Below are 24,481 nucleotides of genomic sequence, written 5' to 3' on the forward strand. Positions count from 1 at the left end.
GGCCATACTAGGCTTCTAAAAAGGTTATGGGAGAGGACACTTGTTAGGCATATCAGATAGGAAACTGGGGTGGTCAGCAGGCCCTGTTTTGTGTACAGACTGTCGCTGACTTACGCAAGCGTTCCATTCTGTTCAGGAACGCATTGTGCAAGTTGAATTTTGCTTAAGTTGGGAACGTATACTTGATAATTACGTGCCATAAATAAATAAATAATATAAAGCTTACCTAACTTAGGTAACTTTTCCCGTAAGTGCGGATTTGCGTAAATCAGGTTTGCGAAACCCAGGGAGTGGAGTGTCTGTATATAGAGAGGGAGATGGGGGAGTTAATAGAACAGAAAGAGGAACTGCGGAAAAGGAAGAGACTTGGCTGCCTTGGGAGAATGTAGATAGGTGACCTCAAAAAGATCAGATAACTTTAGCAATACAGCCAAGATTAACTCCAACCCATGTTAATGAAATTCAACCATCACTAAATTTGAAGCTTCCCTGGGAACATTATGGCCAAGTTCCAGCTGCCTTTATGAACTAGAGCAGGGGTAGGCAACTTATGGCATGTGTGCTGAAGGCAGCATGCAAGCTGATTTTCAGTGGCACTCACACTGCTTAGTCCTGGCCACCAGTCCGGGGGGCTCTGCATTTTAATTTAATTTTAAATGAAGCTTCTTAAACATTTTAAAAACCTTATTTACTTTACATACAACAATAATTTAGTTATATATTGTAGACTTATAGAAAGAGACCTTCTAAAAATGTTAAAATGTATTACCGGCACACAAAACTCTAAATTCAAGTGAATAAATGAAGACTCGGGTTGCCGACCCCTGAACTAGAGTAGAGGAAGCCCCTGCTTGGCCCACACCAAACTAGTGCATAATTTGACACACAAGTGCAGAGGAGCACTAGTTAGGGGAAGGCTGGCCAGTGTGCTGGCTGCCTGTCTGGGCATGTTATGGTTACAGCCCCTGCCCCCAACAAATCTGAATGTTGGCTATCGGATGCATAGAATGCTGTGGGGAGCACATACAGAACCTATAGCACACATGTGACAAGTGTCCCAGGGAAAGTATTTTTCCTGCAGCAGCCTTTCAGCCATTAGTCCAGTTCCTGGTTTTAGCATGCATGACTGCAGAGGTCCCAACACAAGCAGTTCCTTTTTCCCTATCAGTGTGAATTCAGCTTGTAGAATATTATTAGAAATGTGTGGGCCTGATCCAACAACCTTCTGAAGTCAATGGGAGTCTCTCCACTGCCATTGTAAGGCATCAGATCAGGCCCTGAGAATGCAAAGACATAAAACACATGAAAATGTCATTTTTCATTTGTCCTCTCCTCATGTGGAAGCTGTTCCATACTCCTAACAAGTTTTGGTGCCCTTTTCTGTACCTTTTCCAATTCCAAAATACCTTTTTTTGAGATGGGACAAGGCAACCAGATCTGCATGCAGTATTCAAGATGTGAGCATACCATTCATTTATACAGAGGCAATATTATGTTTTCTGTCTTATTATTTCTCCCTTTCCTATTGGTTCCTGTAACAGAGTGCTGGTGCAAAGGCACCCAATTAGCCCCTGCTCAGCCAGCCCCAATCAGGGGAAATAGATTGGGGCTGGGGAGAAGTCTGGTGCCTGGCCTTTTGAGGGTTCAAGGGCTATAAAGGCTGGCTGGCAGCCAGAAGGAGGAGATGGTCAGGGGAAGGTCAGTCTCTGGGCTGAGGGCAGACTCTGGGTAGAAGAGGAGATTGTAAGGCCTGCAAGCTGTATATAGTATATCACTGGTGGTGGGAGAAATGTGTAAATAAAGCCATGTGTGCTGCAGAAGGAGAAGCCTCTCTGTGCTTTATTGGGGCAGCAGAAGGCCCCAAGAAGAGGGGCAGGCAGAGGACCTTGTTACAGTTCCCAATATTTTGTTAGCTTTTTTGACTGCTGCTGCATGCTGGATGTTTTCAGAGAACTATTCACATTGACTCCAAGACAACTCAAAAGAGAGATCTTGGAAACTATACCCTGATGTTCCTAGCCTCTGTTTGCCAGAAGCTGGGAATGGGCAACAAAGGATGGATCACTTGATGATTACCTGTTCTGTTCGTTCTCTCTGAGACACCTGGCATTGACCACTGTCGGAAAACAGGATACTGGGCTAGATGGACTGTTGATCTGACTCAATATGGCTGTTCTTATGTCCACAGAATCGTGAAAGGGGATTTTCATACAGCTGCATAAAAATAAAAAACAAGTCTTGATACAGGCCGTGATAACTGAAGGGTGACAGGGGAGCTCCCTTATGGACACCCAGCCAGCCAGTTAGCTGTAGAATTCCTCTTGGTGTCTGTTTTCTGCTTACTTTACCTGAGGGTTAACAAGCCCATCGGTAAAAGAAAAGGAGTGATCACCTGACCAGAAGAGTCAATGGGAAGGTAGAACTTTTTTTAAATTGGGAAGCAGACTTTCTCTTTGTGTGTTCTCAGGGACAGGGAGCAGCAATGCTATAAGCAGCAATGCTGTTTAAGGCTTGAACTAGTATGAAAATTCATCAGATCATACCTAGAATTACTATTTGAAACTCCCCAATATGTAAGTAAATTAGGGATGTTTAGCTAGATGCAATCAAGTTTATTTCTTTATTTGGCTTCTGGATCTCCTCTGTGCTAGCCTCATATGCTTTTGTTTGCTTGTAACTTTTAAGCTGAACCCCCAAGAAAGCTATTTTGGGTGCTTAATTTTTGGAATTGCTCTTTTAAAATCTAGCAAAAGCCTACGTTCCAGATGTATTTTCTTCCTTTTTATTTTTAATAAAATTCACCTTTTTTAAGAACAGGATTGGATTTTTGGTGTCCCAAGAGGTTTGTGCATGTTGTTGGATTAGCTGGTAGCAACAGCTAATTTCCTTTGTTTTCTCTCTCAGCTCTTCCCCAGAGAGGGAGAAAAGGGAGGTGAAAGGGCTTGAGGGTACCCCACAGGGAGGAATTCCCAAGTGCTCCTTCCTGGGTCCAAAGGATTTTTTTTGCATTTGGGTAGTGGCAGCTTTTACCAAGCCAAGGTCAAAGAAAAGCTGTAACCTTGGGAGTTTAATACATGCCTGGAGTGGCAAGTATAAATTTTTAAAATCCTCGCGGGCCCCCACCTTCTGTACTCAAAGTGACAGACTGGGGATTCAGCCTTGACACAGGCCATATATTAAAAAGCTAATTCTTAATGCATTAGCTGGGAAAGACTTCAGTGTTTTTGTGCCAAGAAAAACATGTCCTTCATGGTTTAATTACAGAGATAAAGTAGTATGCAAATATAATTGTAATGGGGATTTTTAATTTTCAGGCTAATTTACATAAGAACATTGTTTTATAGAATATATTTCTATCAAGTGGAGAGAGAAACGCTATATTGCAAATTAGGGTTTTTTAAAAATTTTTACTAATGTTATATTGTTTTGGGGGTGAACATTTGTCTTGTTTTTCCAGTCCACCGGTTTACTTTTATCAGCAAGATTAATAAAGATCAGTCATTGAAGCTGTTAAGTGGATGGAAATACAAATCACATTGAATGATATATTTCTAGAACTTTGTTTAGCTTCTAAAGGTCTTCAACACCCAGTTCTTTGCCACCATGTGCAAACATGCCAGAAATGTGATTATTAGTTATAAAGAGTCTTAGTAGTTGTGTTTGGTAATGGAAAAGTGTTGTCCCTTAATGTTCATTAATAAAATAAGCTGAAAAGTGATCATTGATTGGTACTATAATATCTGATAAATACTTTTCTCACAGGAAGGTCATGTAGGGACAAGCGAGCAGGTGTTGAGGGCTTATTGAAATAAACATTTTAACAAAAAAGCTTAAGCTATGATCCTACAAAGACTTAAGTACATGCTTAATTTTATACTCTGTGAACAGTCCCATTAGAGCTAATAGTCACTTAAGCACATGCTTAAATCTTTGCAGGTCTTAACTGAGATGGCAACCAAGTATTAAGTATTGTTTACGTTCCATAAATTATTTCTGGGCTCAATTTATACTTAGTCCAAATTATTTTAATATAATAATACTATAATAAAGTTTAGATACAGACCCAAATTCATAGCCACTGGATTAGTTTACATACACTACCAATGTCCTATTAACTAATTCCTTTATTTTATTCTGTATGGCAGAGATTATCAAAAGTGCCTCTTTTCCCCATTTTATTTTACCTTTTTCCTTTTTTCCATATTTTTCCAGTGGAAGAAGTAAGTCTTCCCCCTCCCCTTTTTTTTACTGTCCCCTTCCTGTTTTCCTTGGGGAGGTGGGGAAGGGAGAAAGTGGGATTTTCCCCAACAAGCTAAATTTTTAAATATTTTGAATGTTTTAAACATTTTTGATGAAAATTACAAAAAATGAAAAATTTTAAATGAAATAAAATATCTTGTCTTTTTTTCAGTTTATTCACAAAATATCCTTACTGTTTTTTGTCTGTCTTTACCTATAACTATTTCCTAAATATCCTTCTGTTTATAGCTTCTGAGGCAAACAGTTTGTCAGTCTTACACTTTCAGTCCTCCACCAGGAGTGGTGTTGATTGGCAGACATGCCTGTCAATTGTATCTGATTTTCCAGGACTTGAACAAGGACAGTGGGCATTTTGAGATGGTCTTTACCCAAGTTCACTCATAGGTTTTAATTGTAAATAATAAATTACAAATTCAGTAATTCAGTCTGCAGCAGGGATATGGTGAATTGTGACTTCTGCAGCTGCCTTTGAAGAACACCAGACATACCTTCAGTGCCTAATTTGGCCAGGGCATGCCAGGACTGAGCCCCAACACCTCTAGACTTGGCAGTTTGTAGTCCCGGCACCTCTAGGCTTGCTGAATTAGTTGTGAATGTAAAAAAATTGCCTGAGCCCCAACACCTAATTGCTTGAGCCCTGGGACCTTTTTCATTACAAATTAAGCATTGCATACGTGTCAGTGAACGAGCATTCCTGGGGACAGAGTCCTTGTAACAAGGGAACAGAGAGATGGGTGCCCCAAGGTAAAATTGCCAGCTGAGAAGTTTGGTGGTGGCAGCAGGTATCTAAGACTGGATCATAGGAAACCCAGGGTTGTGACAGAGGATTAGGATTATTCACTTCTTGTAGGGCTCACCACATCTCCAAAATGATAGTACTTCTTGCCTAAACCCAAATTGGGGACAGAGAGTGGGACAAAGACCCCAAATGAGGATTATAAGTAAAAGAGTAATGCAAGATGCTTTGAATGGTGTGGGATCCATCGCCTCAGACTGACGACTGTGTTTCTGGTGTGAACAATGTAAAATAATAAATATGAGAGAGCATTTGGTTTGTGTGAAGTGGAAGTAAATTGAGGGCAAAAGGATCAGTTAATCTAGACCCATTCCATGCCTATGTCAGTGTTTGCCCTGAACCCATTCTAATCTGTTCCAGAGCTCACTCTTGTAGTGAGGCATATTTGAACTGATCCTGCGAGGGGCTGAGTATATCCTGCAAGGTGTTGAATGCACCTTAACTCCTAGTGACTCTGATTGTGTTTTTGGGCCGTCGGCACTCTGAGGTCCCTCAGTGGTGCACTGCACGTTATGCGCTTTTCCTTGAGCACAGCATGTAGGAGACAAAGTGCAAAAAGAGCTTGGTGTTGACAGGCAAATCATACCAAATGTCATTATGTAAGAGGAATTTGATCCTCTCTTAGAAAGGAGTTTGTCAAGTCAGTTTTTCTGCAAATTATTGTGCTGATGCTGTGGGATTGAAGAGTGTGATCAAACTGAAGATGAATTTATGTTATTTGAAAGTGAAACTATCAGTGTTACTGGCTGGAAAATACATTTTATGAAAGAGGGATCTGGCACAAGCATTATGGCAATGTAATTCTATTACTTAGCAAAATCTAATAACAATACTACTGGCAACTGGAAGAGACAATGACGCTCAACTGAGTCTAATCAGCTCAATCTTTAAACACTGGAGAGGGAGGGTCTAAGAGTCTAATGGTACCTAGGACCCTTAAGTAGAATCCTCTGCACTAGATGGGAACCCTCTCTGTCTTTCACTTGGATGTGGTTCACTACGTGTATTACTAGTCGGCTTTCATATTGACCCCAGAGAGCACTCTTCTGAGCAGAAAAGGACACAGACCAACGCTGGTTTAGTGCAGAATTGTTCTTGCATGCCTTTGCTTTCTTTAAAGAAGCTTATGCATCTAGCTATACCATGAAACAAAATGTAAACCATTGTATGTTGCAAAAACGTATTGTATCCATACAATGAATAGTCAGAAAATCCAGATGTGTTTCAGTCATGGGAACACATCTGGCTACGTTTTGGCTGACCCTGGACAGGTTTTCGGGAAAGAAGAGAGTGTGAAGAGTCCCATCTGTGTCCTGTTCCCATGCAGGACACAGACTGAATGTCTTGTGTCTCCCTATCTTGTAGCTTGTAGTCTCTGAACACAAGTGATTTGAGGTACAACCAGAGGCACTCACCCCAAAGTAGGTGTGACCAGGTGAACTGGAGGTCTGGTCCAAGCATGTCCCAGTAATGGTTGGAGGCTGGTGCTGGGGTAAAGCACAGTAGACTGTGAGCTCTTTGGGGTAGGGACCATCCTTTTTGTTCTGTGTTTGCACAGTGTCTAGCATAATGGGGTCCTAGACCATGACTGGGGCTCTCTCTAGTACTACTACTAATCTATTAATAATATGCCTTTCTAGGAGCTTATGGCCATCACAAAGGCATTCTGCTGTGCCCTGTGCTGGCAGAGTGCCTCCACTCATTGCCTGAGTATCTCCCAACTCCCCCACAAATCATTTCCCTACTAAGGCAGCTCTGGCTTTCAAAGCTAGAGGTCAGTCAGGAGAAGCTGCCATGATTTAAATTGTTAACAACACTAAAGAAAAAGAAGGGGAAAAAAACTTCTCTGAATGAGTAAGAAGCAAAGATCACAAAGCTGTAGCTGCAGCGCAGAGCTCCTCGCCAATCAATCAGACAGGTTACACTGACAGCTGATTGTAGGGATGGTGTTGCCATGTTGGTCCCAGGATATTAGAGAGACAAGGTGGGTAAGGTAATATCTTTTATTGGGCCAACCTCAGTTGGTGAGAGAGACGAGCTTTCGAGCTACACAGAGCTCTTCATTGTAGCTCAAAAGCAAGAGCTCTGTGTAGCTTGAAAGTCTGACTCTTTCAGCAACAGAAGTTGGTCCAATAAAAGATATTACCTCACCCACCTTGTCTTTAATTGACAGCTAAGGTAGTTAGCGGATATTATGCCCCATTGGAGTATAGGCACCACCTGCTGGTGAAACAGGTCCACTGCTCAGAACATAAGAACAGCCATGCTGGGTCAGACCAAAGGTCCATCTAGCGCAGTATCCTGTCTTCTGACAGTGGCCAATGTCAGGTGCCACAGAGGGAATGAACAGAACAGGTAATCATCAAGTAATCCATCCCCTGTTCTAGCTGGGGATCTTTCCCAGCCTGTTCATGCACAGGACAGACCACATGCCCCTGAAAGACTGGATCCAGTTTACTACTCTGATAGGAATTGAGCATATATGTTACAGGGAGAATACACCCTTTATTTTATACTAAGAACTGCTGTAATTAGAGATGGCCTTGAAACAAAATGACAGACCTCAAAATCTCTTGAATGTTGGGAAGGTTCATACCCAGATGCAAACTTTGCAGCTGGCCTCTATTCCTATGATGGGCACAATCAATACCTGCCATCCAAACACTCCTGACTTTTTGGTAAAGTTTGGATCTATTTGATTTTAATCCAATCTATAGAGCTCTGACTTCTCTGTAAATATTACAACAAAACATTTAAAATGTAAAGTGATCCTGACGCGCAATGAAAGTATCTCCATATAAAATGAAATCAATGCCCTTTAATATTCCAGATACCTTCAGCTTTTTCAAACAACAAGAGCATCGGAGGGAGAGGTGGGAAGAAAATCACAGGGCAGCAAAAACAATTTCTCGGCGTTCTGTCAGCAAGGAACGATGGGTGGAGACGCTGGTTGTTGCAGACAGTAAGATGATTGAATATCATGGAAGTGACAATGTGGAATCCTACATCCTCACTATAATAAATATGGTAGGTGATATACTTAATTATTTCTCAGTTAGATACATTATATAAATATAAGCAAACTTGATTACATTGTTAATCACCGTGAAAACAGTCGTAACGGTCTGTCATTTAAAGAAGTGGAATAATTTTTGTATGTATTTGTCTAAAGTCTTCTCTATTATTTCATGCAGGATGGGCTTTTCCTCTATAGGTTTTAAGTCCGTGATTTCTGGCTGAATCACGGCATCCATATAACATAGCTCTGTATGGGCACTACACGGGAACTTTCGTTCCACTGAAATTACCAGTTCTGAATGTCATCCACCTTCTCCAATCTATTGATTGTTGATGTTCCTAGGCAGCAGTATTACCATAATGTGACAGAGCAGTTAGATGCAGCAGAACACGAGAGCTTTAGACTATCAGTGGTATGGATTCCCTTCCCCATCTCTGTATGAGTGGGGAGGAAAATTTTCAGGGATTCCCCTATTCAGTTAGACATAATTCCCTTACCTAAAAAATAAAAATCTTAGTGTGTCCCAGTGCTTGCTTAGCAATTTCTTAGATATTTGGTCTGATTCTGATCTCATGTATACTGGTGAACCCCTGCTGAGAGAAATGGAGTTACTCCTGATATTGTGAAAGTGGTGTAGTGTAGAGATTTGTGCAGTTTTACTAGCTTTTCTTAAGACTCAGTCAAAACAATTATCATGTGGGTTTTACACTCAGGAAATGGTTCAGTCGGTTGTATTATAGAGGCTTGTATTACTGGGGCTGATTTTCAAATATGTTTTCCTCTTCTGTCATTTCTTCTTTTAAAGAGGACAGTTAATTTTTTCAGACAAATTGTGCTTTTTCCCACATATAATGAAATCTAAATTAAAAATGTCAAATGTGTCTCAGTTCAAATAAATCCCCAAATGAGCACATTTCAAAATGTAATTTGACTTAAGAAAAGTTATAATGTCTTGTGATATTTGTCATACTGTCTGAAATAGCTCGCAACCATGAATGCCAATCTTGGGGCAGACTGTCAAGAAGCAGGGCAAAAGCCCCAAACTGGTGGTATGTTCTATAATTAGATTTCACCAACCCACTAATGAGTGTGAACTCCTCCAACACTATAACAGTTATACCACAGAGTCACAGACAGTCCCCTTGGCACTCCAGTCTCTTGCCACCTAGGCAAGCTGGACTATGTGATGGATGGGCACTTTATACCAAAATCAAAACAATATTCAGGTTATTCCCAGTCCCAAAGGACCAGTCACTTACCCCATGTCATTTATACTCAGATCTCAAATGAAAGACAAAGCCTGTAGCAAATCCTGTAATAAACTAACTAAAGTTTTATTAACTAAGACAATAAATGAGTTATTCACAAGGTTAAAATAGGAAACAACACACACAAATGAGTTACAGTCTTAGATTTAAAAAGGTAAAATAAGCTTCTATAATAACCAGCTCTACATGTCCTTTAGGGTTGAACCATGCCAAGTCTCTTGCTTATGTTTAGGAATCTTTACTCCTCAGAGTCCAGACAGTATAAAGATTCCAGTTCCTCCTTGACAGAGATTTTTCTCCCCTTCACCTCAGAATCCAAGCTGATGGGATGAGTTCATCCACATGCCACCCCTTCATGGAGGGACTAAGGAATGCAATCAACAAAGTTTCTGCCCTTGGATGTCACACAAAGGGCCATTTTGTGTGCAGGATGAGCGCTTTACCTTAATCAATGCTTCCTTTCCTGTTTGGGAGTTACACAATGACAGAGGTTTACAGTGCAAACACTTAATGTAACTTTATGCCACGGGATGCAGACATTGTAAGTAAAATTAATACATGCAGCATCCTACAAGCATTTCATAAAATCTGGACACTAAACACATTATTATATCGCTAATATCTGTTTTAACTATACTAACTCATAGGTAAGCCAAGCTGGTTTTCACCCATGTAGTTGTCAGTGTTCAGAGAGGCCTGGGGCCTTGGCATAAGCTGGCACCTGGTCTGCCAGCATTACAATATCATCTTTGGATCCTTGAGCATTGACTTTATGTAGCCATTTGAGATTATCTTCTCCCTCCTTCTCCACTCGCTCAATGCATAAACGAAACCACAGCTATCAGACTGCCAGATCCATCCCCCTCGATGTATTAATCTGACCCCCTGACTGATTCACTGTCTGCAGCATCTAAGCTTTTCCTTGGGAAAAAAAGTGCCTAGCTCTTATAATTATCAAGGAAACCTTCTGGACATGAATCTCCTGTGGTGTTATCTTATTATGTCAACAGAGAGGCAGCCAGTTCCAGCCAGGCTACTCCTGAAGCTACAATGTAGTAGGATTTAAAACCTATACAGTAAAACACAAAGCAAAGCACAGGATCTTATAACAGCATTTGCTTGCTGGTCCAAGTGACTGTATAGCTTGCTGCTTTCTCACAGCTAAATAAGTTCCCCTCTAGCTCCAGCAGTGCTGTGGCTAAAGTGGTAAATGTGAACTTTAATAATCAGTATGTTAATGTGGTTATACATACCTTAACTTTTGCATTTCCTGACTTTCATTTTAGATTTACAAGCATAGGGGCAGATACCCTTACTTATACTATTATTACTGTTAGTTCCATTGATTTCAGTGGGACAACTTGAAGAGTAAGGTGCTACTCATTATGAGTAAGGGTAATGGAATCTGGCCTTCAGTTTCATTACTGTAGGTATGTTTTTACTGTTAATATTAATGTGAATGATGAATATGTATGAAGTTATGAGACTTCTTCAGTTTCATTGCATCCTTTCTTTTTCTACCTAACTGTATTTAGGTATTAGCCATAAGAGTAAATAGCATATTACACAGAATTTGAGGAAGGAAAACTGGGGTTGTTTATGGACACTGTTCCTCACTGGTGTTTGACAGAGTCAAAAGAAATTACCCATATTAGGTGTCACAGTTACAGGATCCCTTTCCGGTCTCTCTGAGAGCATCCCTCAGGTGTTAGGCCTCAACGCTTTACCTTTCTGAAGGTGGAATCCCGCAATTCACTCAGTTCCCAAGCTACTGCATCCTGGCTACCAGGATGTCCCAGGCCCAGTTGGGTTTGGCACCTGCAAATCTCCCTTTGGGGAACTGTGACCAGGCAGCTCTCTTAAAACAAAGTGTTTTTAAACTTAACAGTAGGAACCCAGCAAAGCATCAGAAAAAAGAGAGTTTAAAACAATATGAGGCCTAACCACATACCTATCTTACCTAGAGGCTTGCCAGCCCTTGGCAGAGGTCCCTCTGCTCCAGACCTCTGACCTCTAGGTTTATAAGAACCACTTCTTATCAGCAACTCCCGGCAGCCCCTCCTTTGAGAATGACCCTTTTTGTCCCCTCAGAAGCCCATTGTCTTGCTTTCCTGGCATTTTTGTTCTCCAGTGTTTACAGCCTATAGGTCTTTGTCCGGATTTTTCACACTTGCTATTTGACTACCCTGTTACAACCTATTGACCCCTGCTGCCTTAACAGACTGGCCCATTGAGCTCAGTAGGGGACAAGAAGCGGGCTATCAACGTGAATATGTCTAGTATTGTTCCCCAAGTGTAACAAAATGGTAGCTATCTGAAGCTGTTGTCGTCTTTCCTGCACAGTGCAATCAGCTCCTGATTGAATTAACCACTTGTAGACAGCGTCCCTTACAACAGTCAGACCAACAGAACATTTATTGTTCCTGAATTAATATAGAACAGCTCCAAAGCCATCACATCATTCATGCACAGTGGGGCAGCCAATATATAGAAACTAGTGTAGCCCATAGTTAGGGATGAGACATGAGAAAAGATCTATGCTTCCATTCCTTGTAAGCAACATACAAGGTCTCTTTTAGGGCTTGTCTACATTTAAAATGCTTCAGCGGCACAGCTATTCCATCTAGACACTACCTACCCCAATGGAAAGGGTTCTCCCATTGGCAAAGGTAATCCACCTCCACAAGAAGTGATACATAGGTGACCAGAAGAATTCTTCTGTCAACCTAGTGCTGTCTACGTGAAGATTTAGGTTGGCTTAATAATGCGGCTCCAGGGTGTGGATTTTTCACACCCTCAACGGATATAATTAAACTAATCTAATTTTCTATCATAGACCAGGCCTACGTCTGAAACTTTATTTTAATTTCAGTTCTTAATGAGCATGCTTCCCAATGTCAGATTCTGTCATCAGATGTTCATGTCCTGCTCTCATCAAAGTCAATGGGAACCTTAATAATTGTTAGAAAAAGGAGTTTGGGAGGAAGGTAAAGCTGGACTGGGCCTCAAAAGTCAGATCAAATCCAGATTTCAGAGTTATTTGGATCCAACATTTTGATTTGGTCCATTATAGCAACAGCAGCCAGTTGCAAAATCTGGATCTGGGGTTTGATTCTGGATTCCCTCAAAGCTAGGGTGATAGAGCTGAGGTTTTGATAGCTAATTACAATAATTCTTTAAATGATCAAATCTTGCCTTCGTCCCTTTCTCCCCTTCAAAATCAAAAAGACAGAACAGGTTTTGCTGATGGGGGAGTTGCACTATATGTGAAAGAAAGCATAGAATCAAATGAAGTAAAAATCTTAAATGAACCAAACTGTACCATAGAATCTCTATGGATAGTAATTCCGTGCTCTAATAATAACAATATAGCAGTAGGGATATATGACTGACCACCTGATCAGGATGGTGATAGTGACTGTGAAATGCTCAGGGAGATTACAGAGGCTATTAAAGTAAAAAACTCAATAATAATGGGGGATTTCACCTATCCCCATATTGACTGCATACATGTCACCTCAGGACAGGAGGCAGAGATAAAGTTTCTTGACATCTTAAATGACTGCTTCTTGGAGCAGCTGTTCCTGGAATCCACAAGAGGAGAGGCAATTCTTGATTTAGTCCTAAGTGGAGCACAGGATCTGGTCCAAAAGGTGAATATAGCTGACTATTTGGTAATAGTGACCATAATATAATTAAATTTTTAACATCCCTGTGGCGGGGAAAACACCACAGCAGCCCAACACTGTAGCATTTAATTTCAGAAAGGGGAACTACACAAAAATGAGGAGGTTAGTTAAACAGAAATTAAAAGGTACAATGCCAAAAGTGAAATCCCTGAAAGCTGCATGGAAACTTTGTAAAGACGCCATAATAGAGGCTCATCTTAAATGTATACCCCAAATTAAAAAAACATAGTACATAGGCGTGAGTTTCTAATCTGTGGGGGGGTGCTCTCCCCGGCTCTGCCCAGGCCCCGCCCCCACTCCACCTCTTTCCACCAAGGCCCAACTCCTGCCCTGTTCCTTCTCACCTCCTCCCCGCCCTGCCTCTTCCTGCCCCTTTCCCACCCAGTTTCTCCCCCGAACACACTGCGCTATCACTCCCCGCCTCCCCCCCAGCGCTTCCTGTCCTGATGCTGTGAAACAGATGATCCACGGCAGACTTTAGGCACTGAGAGAGAGGGGGAAGTGCTGATTGGTGGGGTCCTCTGGTAGGCAGGAGGGGCTGTGGGGAGGGAGAGGTTCTGGTAGAGAGACTACCAGTGAGTGCTCAGCACCCACAATTTTTTTGCTGTGGAGCTCAGCCCTGGAGCACCCAGGACATAGTAAGAGAACCAGAAAAGTGCCACTGTGGCTACACAACAAAGTAAAAGAAGCAGTGAGAGGCAAAAAGGCATCCTTTAAAGAGTGGAAGTTAAATTCTAGTGAGGAACATAGAAAGGATCATAAACTCTGGCAAATAAAGTGTACAAATATAATTAGGAAGGCCAAAAATGGCCACTGCGGAGAAACTAAATGAATTCTTTGCATCAGTCTTTATGGCTGAGGATGTGAGGGAGATTCCTAAACTGAGCCATTCTTTTCAGGTGACAAATTTGAGGAACTGTCCCAGATTGAGATGTCATTAGAGGAGGTTTTGGAACAAATTGATAAATTAAACAGTAATAAGTCACCAGGACCAAATGGTATTCACCCAAGCGTTCTGAAGGAACTCAAATGTGAAATTGCAGAACTGTTTACTGTAGTCTGTAACCTGTAATTTAAATCAGCTTCTGTACCAAATAACTGGAGGATAGCTAAACTGATGCAAATGTTTAAAAAGGGCTTCAGAGGTGATTCTGGCAATTACAGGCCGGTAAGCCTGACTTTGGTACCAGGCAAACTGGTTGAAACTACAGTATAGTAAAGAACAAAATTGTCAGACACATAGATGAACATAATTTGTTGAGGAAGAATCAACAAGGTTTTTGTAAAGGGAAATCATGCCTCACCGATCTACTAGAATCCTTTGAGGGGTCAACAACATGTGGACAAAAGGGATCCAGTGGATATAGGATACTTAGATTTTCAGAAAGCCTTTGACAAGGTCCCTCACCAAAGGCTCTTAAGCAAAGTAAGCTGTCATGAGATAAGAGGGAAGGTCCTCTCATGGATTGGTAACTGGTTAAAAAATAGGAAACAAAGGGTAGGAATAAATGGTCTGTTTTCAGAATGGAGAGAGGTAAATAGTGGTGTCTCCCAGGGTTCTGTACTGGACCCAGTCCTGTTCAATATATTCATAAATGATCTGGGAGAAGGGATAAACAGTGAGGTGGCAAAATTTGCAGATGTTACAAAATTGCTGCAGACAGTTAACTCCCAGACAGACTGCGAAGAGCTACGAAAGGATCTCTCAAAGCTGTGTGACTGGACAATAAAATGGCAGATGAAATTCAATGTTGATAAATGCAAAGTAATGCACTTTGGAAAACATAATCCCAACTATACATATAAATGATGGTGTCTAATTTGGCTTTTACCGCCCAAGAAAGAGATCTTGGAGTCATTGTGGATAGTTCTCTGAAAACATCCACTCAGTGTGCAGTGGCAGTCAAAAAGCGAAAAGAAAGTTGGGAATCATTAAGAAAGGGATAAATAATAAGACAGAAAATACTGTGTCTGTATATAGCCATGGTATGCCCACATCTTGAATACTGAGTGCAGATGTGGTCACGCCATCTCGAAAAAGATGTATTAGAATTGGAAAAGGTTCAAAAAAGGGCAACAAAAATATTAAGGGAATGGTACAGCTGCCATATGAGGAGAGATTAATAAGACTGGGACTTTTCAGACTGGAAAAGAAATGACTAAGGGGGGTATGATAGAGGTCTATAAAATCATGACAGGTGTGGAGAAAGTAAATAAGGAAGTGTTATTTATTCCTTCTCATAATATAACTAGGGATCACCAAATTAAATTAATAGGCAACAGGTTTAAAACAAACAAAATGAAGTATTTTTTCATACAATGCATAGTTAACCTGTGGAACTCCTTACCAGAGGATGCTGTGAAGGCCAAGACTATAACAGGATTAAAAAAAGAACTAGGTAAGTTCATTGAAGATAGGTCCATCAATGGCTATTAGCCAGGATGGACAGAGATGTGTCCTTAGCCTCTGTTTGCTAGAAGCTGGGAGTGAGTGACAGGGGATGGATCACTTGAGGATTACCTGTTCTGTTCATTCCCTCTGGGAAACCTGGCATTGGCCACTGTCAGAAGACAGGGTACTGGGAAAGATGGACCTTTGGTCTGACCCAGTATGGCCATTCTTATGTTCTTATGTAAAATCCTTTTGTTTCACAAATATTTATGTACTGAATTATATTAATAGCCTCAGAAAAAAATCTGACATGCACTGAAAAAAACCATAAGTACATAATATTTCAATATTCCTTTGTGTGACTGAGATTTTGTTAGACTAACCAGCCCCCACTAGGAACAGCCTTTTTTGGCAGCTGCGAATGAGTGCAAAATACTTAAACAATTATCTTTCAGTTGAGAGATTTCTGAAGAATTAAGAGCCAGCACAATATATTTTTTTCCATCCTACAGTATTCAGCTAATGCAATTCAGATGTGTCCCATTAGTGCAAATAATATAAACAAAAACCTAGGAGACATCTGCAGTGGATTCACAAAGAAGTCTTGAAATTGTCTTTCACTGTAGCCATCAATACTGTATTGTCTTGGAGTAACTGTTTACAGAGCACAATGTAACTAATCAATTTTTGTACTCAAAATGAAGCTCATTTCAAACAGCAGATGCAACCCTTCCCAGCTGAGAGGGAAAATGACTTCCTCTGGCAGATTGTTGTGACTAAGAGCATATATTACAGCACTGCAGCTGTCCTGCTGTAGCGCCATAGTGTGTACACCTCCTAGACTGATGGAAGGATTTTACTATCTATGTAGATAATCCGTCTCCCCAACCAGCGGTAGCTAGGTTGAAAGAAGAATTCCGCCTTTGATTTAGTCACAACTATGCTGGGCTTAGGTCAATCTAACTATGGTGCCCTGAATGACATAGCGAGGCCAACCTAAATTTTAGGTATAGAGAAGACTTAAGTGTCAGCTTTGTTCCTGCTGCACTCTTCCTCCCCGCCCCCCATTTCTTCCTTTTACTAGTAATGCTCTTGACAAGCAGCCTGTCTAATTGCACACACACTGACACCATCATTTGGGGCATGAGGACTCGGAGTTCAGTGCTGGACCTTTTGCTATTTTTTAGTGTAATTGCTCCAGGTGTCATTTTATCTTTAGTCTCAGGTCTGTTCTACACTAATGAGGTAAGGCGATCTAAGTTATGATTGTTAAGTTACATAAATTATGTAACTTAAGTCAGAGCAGCTTAGATCGATTTACAGCAGTCTATTCTGCTTTCCCACCTCTTGTGAAGGTGGAGTACTGAAGTGGATAGGAGAGCGCTCTGCCTTCAACTGATCCTGTCTTCACTAGGCCCACTAAATCAATCCCCACTGCATTGATTGCAGCAGCGCCTATTTAGCCCGCAGTGAAGACAAACCCTTAGCTTCCACTTTTATGCTGATGATACCACTGTATATATTTTTCAACTCCCTTCTATTTGCCTAGTATTGACTTCCTCTTTTTCCTTTGGCCAGCCAAGTCCTTTCTACAGAACCCAACAATAAATGCCTCGTTTGCTGTTGCCCTGAACCTTTGGTAATCATTCACACCAGTACAAAGTGATGTAAAATGCTACCATTGTGCACTGGCAGTGTTTTATACCTATCTTTCACTGATGTAAATAATTACACAGGGAGCACAATAGTGGATTGGACCCTAAATGAGAAAAATGAACTTAAAATAATTTTTAATGGATTGTAAATTTTGCTGCATAACATCTTAATAATGTCTGTTAATTGCTGAATTTTTATTAATTTGACTGGGCAGCCCTCTGCAATAGTTCATCACGGTTATTACATTTCAGAATACAAAGTGAACATTCGATCAAAAGCATGTAAGAGAAAAAAAACAAAGAGGGCACTCTGCTTGAAATAACCTGCATATTTCCTCTCTAAAGTTCTGTCTTGCTGTAGAGGAATCAATTAATTTCATACCTCCTTGCTCTGACGCAGGTCACAGGATTGTTCCATGATCCAAGCATTGGCAATGCAATCCACATTGTGCTCGTCCGCCTTATTCTCCTTGAAGAGGAAGAGGTGAGATTTTGTTTTCCCCAAGATTACAATGAAGAAAGTTGGGCACGCAGTGCACTGAAGAGAGATTTTGGTAGGGTATTTAGATTAACACTAAAGATAGTAATGAGTGCATCCACTGTATGTGGAAAAAGGGTTGCTTGTTTAAAACATTTTGTTCATTCCTCTGTTAATCTATTGACTCTGGCACAGCTGTTTTAAAGCTAACTGCTGCTCAAAATGGCACATTGTTTAGCTCATAACTGCAGGTGTTTGTGCATAAACTCCCAAAAGGAAATTCAGTTAAAATTTTTCAAATATTAGGGTAGTTGTGTGTGAGGGGAAAACTCTTCAGTGCCAGAAGAGGACTTTCAAAGACTGAGGAGGCTTGCTGCAGAGCAGCGATTCAAATGTATAGGATGCTCAAATGAACCATCCACAGTCTAATCACATAGCATGTTCATAAAGCACAGTGCAGCTATCTGTGGAGGTCTCTGAAGAAGCAGATCTGCTATTGTACCCCTGCAAGACAGATTATTTTCCCTATAAGCTCCTTTTCAAAACTCAAGAGAAACAGTGACTGATAAAATGCTCATTGTTGTGAACTACCACACGTAGGTGATTGCATGTTCCATGTCTCATAAATGCTGTAACTGCCCCCTAAATGAATGCTGATTATTATAATTTTAATGGTTATTTTCATAGCACCATAATTGTGCAAGGCCTTCTGTGGATATAGCCTTAAAATAAGGTCTCTGTCCAAAGGGACTTATGATCAAAAGTCCTAATCCTAAACCAGGTGGACGCCTGGGCTGTTGAAGTCAATTGGTCTCCATTTGAGAGCTAGTGCCTGCACAGGTAAAAATAGTTTGTAAAATAGGAGCCTAGTGTATCCCACTAACCCTATGGGTAAGGTTATCAAGGATAAAAATTTCAAAAGCACCTAAAGCCCATTTTCAAAACTGACTTAAACACTTAGGAGTTTAAGTACTTTCAATGAGACTTGGGCCCCTAAGTGCCTAATGCACCTTTGAAAAAGGGACATAGGTGCTTACGGCACTTCAGTAGTTTGGAAAACTTTACCCTAAATAATAATATACTAGGAGTGAGGCAGAGTAAGTAGCAAAACCATGGAAGGGGGAAATATGTTTTTAGTAGCGCTTATTTTGCAGTGCAAAATATGTTTTTTCTTCAACTTGTGTTTGTTCTCTCTGATCATAAGATGACTGTTGTACATCTTTTTCAGCTTTTAAAAAAATCATGTGAAGGAAATGTACCCATGAAAGTATAAAATATTACCTCATCATGAGATTGTTCGTGTTGCATTAAAGGTGATAAACATGATGGAAGGTAGCTTTCTCTAAGTTACTTGCGAATTAATCTTTATCTTCTTTGTGTCAGGAAGAATACTAGCTTCCAGGAGGAAAATAAAATATCGTTGTTTGAAAAATGCAGTTGTTAGTTTCATTTTATGAAGGCTTCTTCCCAAAAATGCTAATTTCCTCCTTTGATATACTTTTTCTCTAGTTACACTAGCTGCAAAAATTACAAAGTTTTAACTTAATACTTGGGATATTACACCAATAACTGTCATTGCTCCTAATGAAGTTTCTAGCTTTGGGCAAAAGCATAACCAGTCAATGACTTTAGTGAGCCTGATCATTAATGTTGCTGCTGTGCTCTGGCAATATAATGCAGTCTTTATAATAATATTTTCTTCTTTTTTTTTTAGCGAGACTTGAAAATAGTTCATCATGCAGACAAGACATTAGCCAGCTTCTGCAAATGGCAGAAAAGCATCAATCCCAGAAATGATGTCAACCCAATACATCACGATGTAGCTGTACTTCTAACTAGGTATGGTCACAACCCTGGAGAGGAGCTGCCAAATATTATTTTATTCATATTTCTTTCACTGGGAACATGTTTATAGGCGAATAGCCTCCTTTAATCACACACACATACTCCAACACAGACACTTCCCCATATACTGTTGTTCCTGATTAATACATTTATTACTGACCTTGGCACCAAAAGCGGGAATGTGCTAATAAAGTTTGCGGATGACACAAAGCTGGCGGGTATTGCTAACACAGAGAAGGACCGGGATATCATACAGGAAGATCTTGATGACCTTGTAAACTGGAGTAATAGTAATAGGATGAAATTTAATAGTGAAAAGTGCAAGGTCATGCACTTAGGGATTAATAATAAGAACTTTAGATATAGATTGGGGATGCATCAGTTGGAAGCAACAGAGGAGGAGAAGGACCTTGGACTATTGGTTGATCGCAGGATGACTATGAGCCGCCAATGTGATACGGCCGTTAAAAAAGCTAATGCAGTTTTAGGATGCATCAGGTGAGGTATTTCCAGCAAAGATAAGGAGGTGTTAGTACCATTATATAAGGCACTGGTGAGACCTCACCTGGAATACTGTGTGCAGTTCTGGTCTCCCATGTTTAAGAAGGATGAATTCAAACTGGAACAGATTCAGAGACGGGCTACTAGGATGATCCGAGGAATGGAAAACCTGTCATATGAAAGGAGACTCAAAGAGCTTGGCTAGCCAAAAGAAGGCTGAGGGGGGATATGCTTGCTCTTTATAAATATATCAGAGGGATTAATATTAGGGAGGGAGAGGAATTATTTAAGCTTGGTACCAATGTAGACACAAGAACAAATGGGTATAAACTGGATACTAGGAAGTTTAGACTTGAAATTAGATGAAGGTTTCTAACCATTAGAGGAGTGAAGTTCTGGAACAGCCTTCCAAGGGGAGTAGTGGGGGCAAAAGACATATCTGTCTTTAAGACTAAGCTTGATAAGTTTATGGAAGGGATGTTATGATGGGATAGCTTAATTTTGGCAATTGATCTTTGATATCAGCAGATAAGTATGCCCAGTGTTCGGTGATGGGATGTTGGATGGGATGGGATCTGAGTTACTGCAGAGAATTCTTTCCTGAGTGCTGGCTGGTGAGTCTTGCCCACATGGTCAGGGTTTAGCTGATCGCCATATTTGGGGTCGGGAAGGAATTTTCCTCTGGGGCAGATTGGCAAAGACCCTGGAGGTTTTTCGCCTTCCTCTGCAGCATGGGGCATGGGTCACTTGCTGGTGGATTCTCTGCAGCTTGAGGTCTTCAAACCACAATTTGAAGACTTCAATAACTCAGACATAGGTTAGGGGTTTGTTATAGAAGTGGAGGGATAGGGTTCTGTGGCCTGCTCTGTGCAGGAGGTCAGACTAGATGATCACATTGGTCCCTTCTGACCTTAAAGTCTATGTCATTTCTGAAGGACAGTTTTAGTACAAAAATAACTTTCTTAGATGAGTATATCAGATGCTAGTACAGGTTGAATGTCGAGCTGTTATATAAAAGCACACTGTTAAGCGGGATGTTGCTAAAACTGACCCACTGTACCTTGTAGAGGGTTGCTTACATCTGTTTGCAAAGCCTATATTATGTTTTATTTGTATCTGTAGGTGTTTTAATAAACATGGGTCATAGCCAGGAAATTCAGATCTGTAATTAGATCCAAATGTAAACATCCTCAAACTTCAGTGGTTGGGAAGGATGAGGTTAGTATTCAGTTTGGGCCCATCTGTTGTTTATGGCTTCAATCAATTATTTTCTCAAGGAAAAAATATTAGGGCCAAAAGCCCAGCCTCTAGATCATCAGCTTCCTAATTACAAAACCCTACAATAACAAACAATTACACTTCACAATAGCAGAATATCTTGTTGTTAAAATAATACAGTTCACATTCAGACTTCTAGCTAAATGGTTGTAAACATGCAAAAATGAATTGATAATATCTTTTCATTCATAGTCCATAGTGGTGGGTCTCAGACACTATGTATAGAAAGAGGAGTAAGCAGACATTTCCAATGGACCATTATAGCTGTGCAGATAATTCACAGAATAGTTATTGTTTCTGACAGATTTAGTCTCTTTCTCTGTATTGCTGAATATCCATGAGAAGATCATGATTGCCTCAAATATATTTCTCGTTCAAAAGTATTCAACAATTTGTTTTCATAGTTCATAAAGATAAAAACATATTTCTCAGTTGGTTACCTGGGGGTATTCACCATTTGAGCTGTATTACTTAGTTGCACTTAGTCAGATAAGGCCTGTGGTATTGTTTCAGTTGGATAAGCACACAAATGCTTATGACATAAATTCTCACGTGGTTTAAAAATTCGGTTGATATATATTTGTGCATGTGGCTTTGAAATTTGCTTTCCATGAATATTTTTAGTAAATTTGATATATTATTGTTATGATTTATTTGTATTACAGTAGCACCTATAGCCCAAGACCTGGGCCCCTTTGTGCTAGACACTGCACAAATAGTGAAGGACAGTCCCTGCCCTAAGATCTCACAGTTTAAAGAAATGAGGGAGATAAAGGGTAGGAGGGGAAAAGAAGTATTCCCCCACTCAGCCTTCACAGATGGGAAACAGAGGCACTGAGAGAGTAAAGAACTTGCCCAAGATCACACAGGAAGTCTGTGGCAGAGCAAGGGACTGAACCCAGATTTCTTGAGTCCCGTTCTAGTGCCTTATAAACAGGACAGTCTGTCCTCTCAAAGCACATAGGGACTGATCCTGCAAACTCAGTTGGACTGCTCACCGTCTAAAGGTAAATGTGTGCAGGTTTGTTTGCAGGATTGAGGCCTTAGTTTCCCAGTTATATGAAAGAAAGTGTCCTTGTCTATTGAAAAACAACTTTTTTTTTTGCCGGCCTTCCTCCAATACATCCAAAAACAAACTCAAAACCAAATGTTTTTGATTCTACACATTGCTGTTTGTTACAAAGTTACAATACGCTCTTTTTCAGCAATCTGTGATGCCGTTTGCAGGTTGTGTGTGTGTGTGTGTGTGTGTGTGTGTGTGTGTGTGTGTGTGTGTGTGTGTGTGTGTGTGTGTGTGTGTGTGTGTTACTAACACGTTACCTGCTTCATTTACTTAATATATTTTATTTGATTTGGCCCCTAAGCGCCACACAATAAAACCAATGCAAAACTTTCAAAAGGAAAACTAAAGCTCCAGTCAGCTTGCACTGACCACCAACCAAAATGAAAGGATAGGAGCAAAAACAATCGTCCTTCGCTTAATCAGTCCAGCAAAAAAAAGGGTACATCTATACAGGCTTGGGGAACTCATGTTGCGGGGCTACAAATAGCAGTGTTGACATTCAGGCTCAAGCTGGAGCCTGGGCTGTGAATCCTGGGGAGGGTCTCAGACCCCAGGCTTCAACCTGAGCCCAAATGGCTAGGCTGCTATTTTTAGCCCTGCAGCGCAAGCCCAAGTTAGTTGACCTGGACTCTGAGACTTGCTGCCACTGGGTTTTTTTTTGTCTGATTGTTTTTTTTGCTGTGTAGACATACCCAAAGTAATAGTTCCTAACTGACACACACAATAAGGAAGGAACTGAATCAATACATACAAAAACTAGAACAAAAGAAGATGTCTCCAAAACGGTCAATGGTAAATCTGCCAAAATGAACTGGCTTTATATAATATCCTAACTCACACACACACCCTGACGGAACCTAGGGAATGAAAACTGCCCTGTCCCAGAGGATGCCACACACGGACACTGCACAGGTTGAGAGGTGATGACTTGCTGATTCTCTCCATTGTAGGTTGCATATTCTTCTTTGAGTCACATCCCTATTGGTTCTCCATGTCAGGTGCACATGTGCTCCGCGTGCCTTTGATCAGAGATTTTCATTAGCAATGTCCGTTTGGCCTGTGCATGTGCTGCAGATACTCTCGTACCCTGCACCGAGGCTATATCAGGCTGCATGGGCCACCCTCCCTCAGTTCCCTCCCCACTTGCAAGTTTCAGAAGGAAGTTCCAAAGCAGAAGGGAAGGAGGGTGGGTAGTACAGCATCCACATCTCAAGGGACTACAGTTACTGCACAGGGGGAGTAACCTTTCTGTTCTCTCTCTGATCTCTTGTACTAGTCCAGATAGATGAAGACAGAATCACTAAGTGCTTTGGCTAAGGAGTTTACTGGTTTACAGAGCTCAGTTGTTTATCTCTAGCCAGGGAGCATCAGTTCTCCCCTGCTGGCTGAGAACAGGGCCTGAACAAAGGAAAAAATGAAGCAGATTTTAGAAGCTTACAAGGAGTTCAGCCACCTGCTGTGGCTTGCTGCTGCCTCTGCAACAGCACATCAATTGCCGACCACCTGTGAGTCCTGTGCTGTGCTCCAGGTGCAACTTGTGCAGATTAATTAATTTTTGTGAACACTTTTTTTCCAAAAACTATAACAGGAATCCAGGCAATAAGAGACCTGGGGAAAATTCTAAGCAGAAAGCCTTCAGTGGACTGGTTTAGGGATCACTCTCTCTTCATCTTATTCTAATAAAAAATCCCTGTTCAGTGTTAGAAGAAGATGACTCTTCCTGTGATGCTTTGCCAGGGATGAACCCCTCAAACATCAAATAATCACCATGAAGATCCACAGAGCCATGCACAGAATGCCATCATAGGCAGAAGATTTAAAGATTTCTTCATTGCATGGGCTAGAGTAAACGGATAAGTGGATCCTGGATGCTGCAAGAGACAATATTCCGTAGAGTATTCCCAGCACCTTTATTATTCAGGTGTCATGCTCTCCTGCATTTCCAAAAGGTAGGGAGGTTGAACCATGTATTGCAAAAAATAAGGTATTGTCCTTGTCTGAGAGGAGACTTCATAATGTTCACCCCATTCTCACTTCCATTTAGGATGTGCCTAAACTGGGGCAGGAAGGTATAATTTCCAGTTGGAGTAGATATACTCATAGTAGGTTAATCAGACGATGTGTGCTAAAAACAGAAGTTTAGCCATGTTGGTGTGAGCGATGGGAGGGACTAGCTGCCCAGGTACGTACCAAAAATCTCAGATGGACTTATACTCAGAGTGGCTATCCTCTCCTAT

At 40.9% G+C, this 24,481-nt stretch overlaps 1 protein-coding gene across 1 annotated transcript in view; it reads left to right on the forward strand.

Annotated features, from left to right (window-relative positions):
- ADAMTS12 (ADAM metallopeptidase with thrombospondin type 1 motif 12) overlaps nucleotides 1-24,481 on the forward strand; it is a 319,574-nt gene that overhangs the window by 146,145 nt on the left and 148,948 nt on the right. The window contains exons 4-6 of the mRNA XM_030567717.1: nucleotides 7,887-8,083; nucleotides 17,480-17,563; nucleotides 19,272-19,396. Of these exons, the coding sequence (XP_030423577.1) occupies nucleotides 7,887-8,083; nucleotides 17,480-17,563; nucleotides 19,272-19,396 (406 nt within the window). The remainder of the gene's footprint in view (nucleotides 1-7,886; nucleotides 8,084-17,479; nucleotides 17,564-19,271; nucleotides 19,397-24,481) is intronic.

This window comes from Gopherus evgoodei, chromosome 6 (genome assembly GCF_007399415.2).
Source record: "Gopherus evgoodei ecotype Sinaloan lineage chromosome 6, rGopEvg1_v1.p, whole genome shotgun sequence".
Classification (NCBI taxonomy): Eukaryota; Metazoa; Chordata; order Testudines; family Testudinidae; genus Gopherus; species Gopherus evgoodei.